Below are 4,862 nucleotides of genomic sequence, written 5' to 3'. Positions count from 1 at the left end.
TGTGCCGTGCTGGGGGCAGGACTGAGCTGGGCTGTGCCATGCTGGGGGCGGGACAGAGCTGAGCTGGGCTGTGCCGTGCTGGGGGCGGGACTGAGCTGGGCTGTGCCGTGCTGGGGGCGGGACTGAGCTGGGCTGTGCCGTGCTGGGGGCGGGACTGAGCTGGGCTGTGCCGTGCTGGGGGCGGGACTGAGCTGGGCTGTGCCGTGCTGGGGGCGGGACTGAGCTGGGCTGTGCCGTGCTGGGGGCGGGACTGAGCTGGGCTGTGCCGTGCTGGGGGCGGGACTGAGCTGGGCTGTGCCGTGCTGGGGGCGGGACTGAGCTGGGCTGTGCCGTGCTGGGGGCGGGACTGAGCTGGGCTGTGCCGTGCTGGGGGCGGGACTGAGCTGGGCTGTGCCGTGCTGGGGGCGGGACTGAGCTGAGCTGGGCTGTGCCGTGCTGGGGGCGGGACTGAGCTGGGCTGTGCCGTGCTGGGGGCGGGACTGAGCTGGGCTGTGCCGTGCCGCGCTGGGCGGGACTCTCCCTCCCGGATCAGCTACACCTGTCCGGGTTGGGTGTCACGCGGCTTAGCCGCTAGTTGCCTGTCTCCTGGATCCCCGCGGACGGTCGCACCCTCTCTCCCACCCACCACCATGTCGGCTCCAGCTCCAAACCCCAGTCTGGGCTCTAACGCCATGGCTTTCCCAGCTCCTCGGATAACCTTACCCCTGGGGATGTCGGTCCTGCAAACCTACTCTGGAGCTTTCATTTGTTTAGAGATTGTGAGTGAGTCGAGAGTAATTGTTCCAAGCTCTGCATGTTCGATGACGCCCAGGTTGTTTGCTAACATTAGTCTTTCTGTTTTGCCCGAAGTTGTTTGGAGGTTTGGTGTGGATTTTGGTCGCCTCGTCCAATGTACCTGTGCCTCTGCTGCAAGGCTGGGTGATGTTTGTTTCGGTGGTCATGTTCCTGTGTTCCACCCTGTACCTGTGTGTGTACCTGTGTGGGCTGGCTGACCGAGTGGATACTGACTGGAATTTGATTGTAAGTAAATGCTCTCTGTCACAGTCTATCCCTGCTCAAAGTAGTCCGCCCGGGACATCTTCAGCAAAGGTGTAGTCCGGAGCCGGCAGGTAAACCTACTGGTCTACAAATTCCCTGTGAAAAATAGCCAGTCGGTAAAGTCTAAAACGCCTAAGTTTCGAGGGGAAAGTACCTGTTGTGCTTTTTTTTTCTCCACCTTTTCTACAAGGTAGGCCAGTCTGGCGGTGTACAGCGGTATAGCAGGTAGCTGGAGCATCTGCAAATCGATTTTGCTCGGATTTATAACTGCTAGTTTCAGAATCTGAACTAAAAATTAACCGTGGGAATATGTAACCGCGCAGACTATTGACTGACTGGCAGACTCTTTTTTTGCTTCGTTTCTAAGACGATGTCAGAGCAGAAGATGCTAGAATAGAAAAATGGGCGCCGTTTATAAACACCAGCTTTTTGTCTCCGCGTTAAGCTGCCTTCACTGATTGCTGGAGAGAAATCTGATCCTTCCTGTTACTCCCACTGTTAGAGGGCAATTTTAACACCTCACTGGTTACCCCAGCTGAAAAAGCTAATTACTGAAAACTGAATTGGAGACTAATTTTTATACATCCAGGTAGTTCTTGCGAATTACATGTGGATGTTTCTTAAATATTGTAATGATACCATGCATTTATTTGTCACCACTGACTTCTCTGCCTGAAAGCAGATGTGACTCAGCACCATAACCTGCTCTGCTGGTAGGTGGGAGAGAGGTGATAATGAGAATCAATACCAGTTGGAATGGGGATTGAACCCTGCACTGGTGATATAAATCTGGACATTAGTCATCCAGCCAGTACTATACTTTCCACTTCAAAAAAACCATCAAAGAACTGTGGTCTTACCCAAAGTTTCCATGCCTAAAACTTCTTGCCATAAGCTTAAACTCACCTAAAACTCTACTGTTCAACCTCTCCCACAGCAACTTTCACTCAGCGATAGGGATATGGGAGCACCGTTCCCTTCCCCTATCCTTGGTTTGTGCCACTTTCCCCATTCCCCCATTTCCCCCAAACTGCAGTTATCTTCCCCTGCAATAGCAAAAGATGCAAAATCTGCCAACAGCTCCCCCCCGCCTCAAACAGTCCTTCCAGGTGAGACCGAGGTTCACCTGCCTCTCCTCCAATCTAGTTCACTAGCCGGTGCTCCTAATGTGGTCTTCTCTATATTGGGGAGACCTAATGTAACCTGAGGGACTATTTCGCTGAGCATCCCAGTCGGGCCAGCAGGGGCTGACCTGACCACCCAGTCACTGTCCATTTTAATTCTCCTTCCCATGACCATCCTTGGCCTCCTCCATTGCCATGACGAATGAAACTGTAAATTGGAGGAACAACACCTCATATTCCATTTGGGCCGCCGACAGCCCGGAGTACTCAACATTGAATTCTCCAATTTGAAATAATCCTCCCACTCAATTCCTCTCATCAACCCTTCCTTCTAGCCTCCAACTGGATTCATTCCTCCCATCAACCAACCAGGTCATACTCTCTACTTGTGTTCACTTATCCCCACCTCACCACCTTGATCTGCAGCTCCCCATACACCCACTCTCAACCCTGAAGAAGAGTTACACCTGAAATATTGACTTCTCCACCTCTTGATGCTACCTGGCTTGCTGTGTTCTTTCAGCTTGTCTACCATGGTGGCACAGTGGCTATCGTTTTGGACTATCAATCCAAAGGTCCGGATTAATGATCTGGAGTGAGTTCAAATCTCATTATCGCAGCCTGGGAGACACAAATTCAGTTAGTTAAGTAAATCTAAGTATCTGATTAAGTAACTACTGCTTTCCATGGAATTGCTGTGGCAATGTACACTTTTATGTGCAGATCATAGACAAGAACTGTAAATAGTGGTGGTAGAGACTTCAATTTTGTTTCTTTTGTACTGACTACTCAGGAATATCTCCACTCTTACTGTCTGCATGACTGAGAATTGATATTCAATCAGGCTGTATTATGAAAACCCCTTCCTTAACTATTGAGTTCCAGAGTGGAACTTGAATCCACAGCCACTTGTTCTGATGTATATAACTCTATAAAAGGGCACCCCTTGTGTTTATACAGTGTCTTTAATGTAGTTAAATAAGTTTGATGCTTTGCAAAAATTTCAACCTAAAACAATAACACTAGATGGTATTTGAAAATTTGATCAGAGTACGTTTTATGTATGTACTTGAAGAGGGTCAAGTGGGATGGGCATATATTGCCAATGCAGATGTGAAAGGTTCATGTAATTATAGGAGATAAGCAAGGCTCTTGAAGCATTGTAAGACCAGAGGTTACAAAAGTAGAGAAGGTAAAGACCAGGAACCAGTGCAGATGGTTAGAGATGACTTTTCTATTTTGTGTAATGTAGGTGTCACTGAAACATTATTGTTTATTGCCCTAATTATCTTGGAGAATATGGTGGTGGCTTGTTAGGCTAATTCTGCACACATTTAACTGTGTGATGGGACATTTTCACCAAACCAGTTATGGAAGGGAAATTAGTGAAATTGATGGGTTTTATGATGATCTGGTACTTGTGTGGTCACGCTGTAGGGATTCTGAGATAGCCACTGCATTACCATATCCTGAGAGCAGATCGAGAGTTGCTGTGGGTTAAGGTATGAACAGAGTTTTAGATGAATGCGAGCTTATGGCAAGTAGAAGCTTCAGGCCAGACTTTTGGTAAGACTGTAGAATTTTCTGATGGCATTTTTAAAGTGCACAAGTCCTGTACCTACATGATAACATTTTGTAATTCTAAATATTAACATTTATAAGTTGCATATATCTTTGGTCGTAAAAAGATTTTTAAAAAAGTGAATAACCTCTCACTTCCTAATGCTATATTTCATATGCCACCTTGTTATCCATTCAGATGTCTACAGAGGAATCTTGATTATCCAGGGTTAATCTAGGACACAAGCAGGGAATATTTCATTTGGTTAATCGAATGTCAGATAACATAGTTAGCCAAGCATCAGGACCTTTCCATCTTGTTCAGGTAATCCAAAATTCGATTGATCGAATGGTGGATAATCAAGGTTTCTCTGTGTATCTCTTTGCAGCCCTTTTGTTCTCCGGACAGCTTGAATTCCCACCTAATTTTGTATTGTCAGAAAACTTAAACAAAATGACAATAATATAGCTGGCTTCAAAGCTGGGTGATTCCATCACAGCACGCCCCTCGTTACGGACAGCCACATAAATGTGACAGCCAATAATCCTTATTCTCTGCCTCTAACCATTCCTCTTTGTACTAGCCTTTCTTTCTAGAATATGTTGTTTGTCTATTTTTTGCGGGCTAGAATGGAGAAAGGGTTTGGAAGGAATTGCTGCGTGTTTGAAAAGTGAATTACTGAAGCTCGTTGTAAGCCATGTTCAAACATTGGGAGGAGGTATTTATGGTTGGGCGAACGCCAGCAGGTGTGTTCTAAGTGAAATTTGGCCAGCAACAGGTTTGCTGTTTGATTTGTGGAGTTGTGACCAGTTGTGGATACTAAAGGGCATTAGCGTGACGACAGATCTCTGGTTCCTGGGTAGGTGGGTGAACATCTTGTGAGTGTGAACGCTGCAGTGAGCAGACCATTGCATGGGCAGATGGTATGTCTTTCTCAAGTAGGATAGCTAAAAGTTTGAAGAAAGCTAGTCTGTTTTCCTTTACCAGTTGCTGTAAGCTGTGGCCTTTAACAGGAGCTGTAGTTAGTGTGCCTTCTGCAAAGGAAAGAATCTGTAGATGAGAGATTGAAGAATGGAACATCTTGGTAATCAAAAGGATCACCTCAGTGAATTCTGTGGACTTGGGTAATTACACTGCTT

At 46.9% G+C, this 4,862-nt stretch overlaps 1 protein-coding gene across 1 annotated transcript in view; it reads left to right on the top strand.

The window, feature by feature from the left end:
* The first annotated feature begins 465 nt into the window (after positions 1–465).
* The window catches only part of mal2 (mal, T cell differentiation protein 2), a 30,391-nt gene continuing 25,994 nt past the window's right edge, over positions 466–4,862 (top strand). Inside the window, exons 1-2 of the mRNA XM_043688980.1 lie at positions 466–758; positions 850–1,020. Of these exons, the coding sequence (XP_043544915.1) occupies positions 630–758; positions 850–1,020 (300 nt within the window). The 5' untranslated portion in view covers positions 466–629. The remainder of the gene's footprint in view (positions 759–849; positions 1,021–4,862) is intronic.

Source organism: Chiloscyllium plagiosum, chromosome 4 (genome assembly GCF_004010195.1).
Source record: "Chiloscyllium plagiosum isolate BGI_BamShark_2017 chromosome 4, ASM401019v2, whole genome shotgun sequence".
NCBI classification, from domain to species: Eukaryota; Metazoa; Chordata; class Chondrichthyes; order Orectolobiformes; family Hemiscylliidae; genus Chiloscyllium; species Chiloscyllium plagiosum.
Note: the sequence above shows the minus strand (reverse complement) of the source record. Positions and strands in the feature narration are given on the sequence as shown.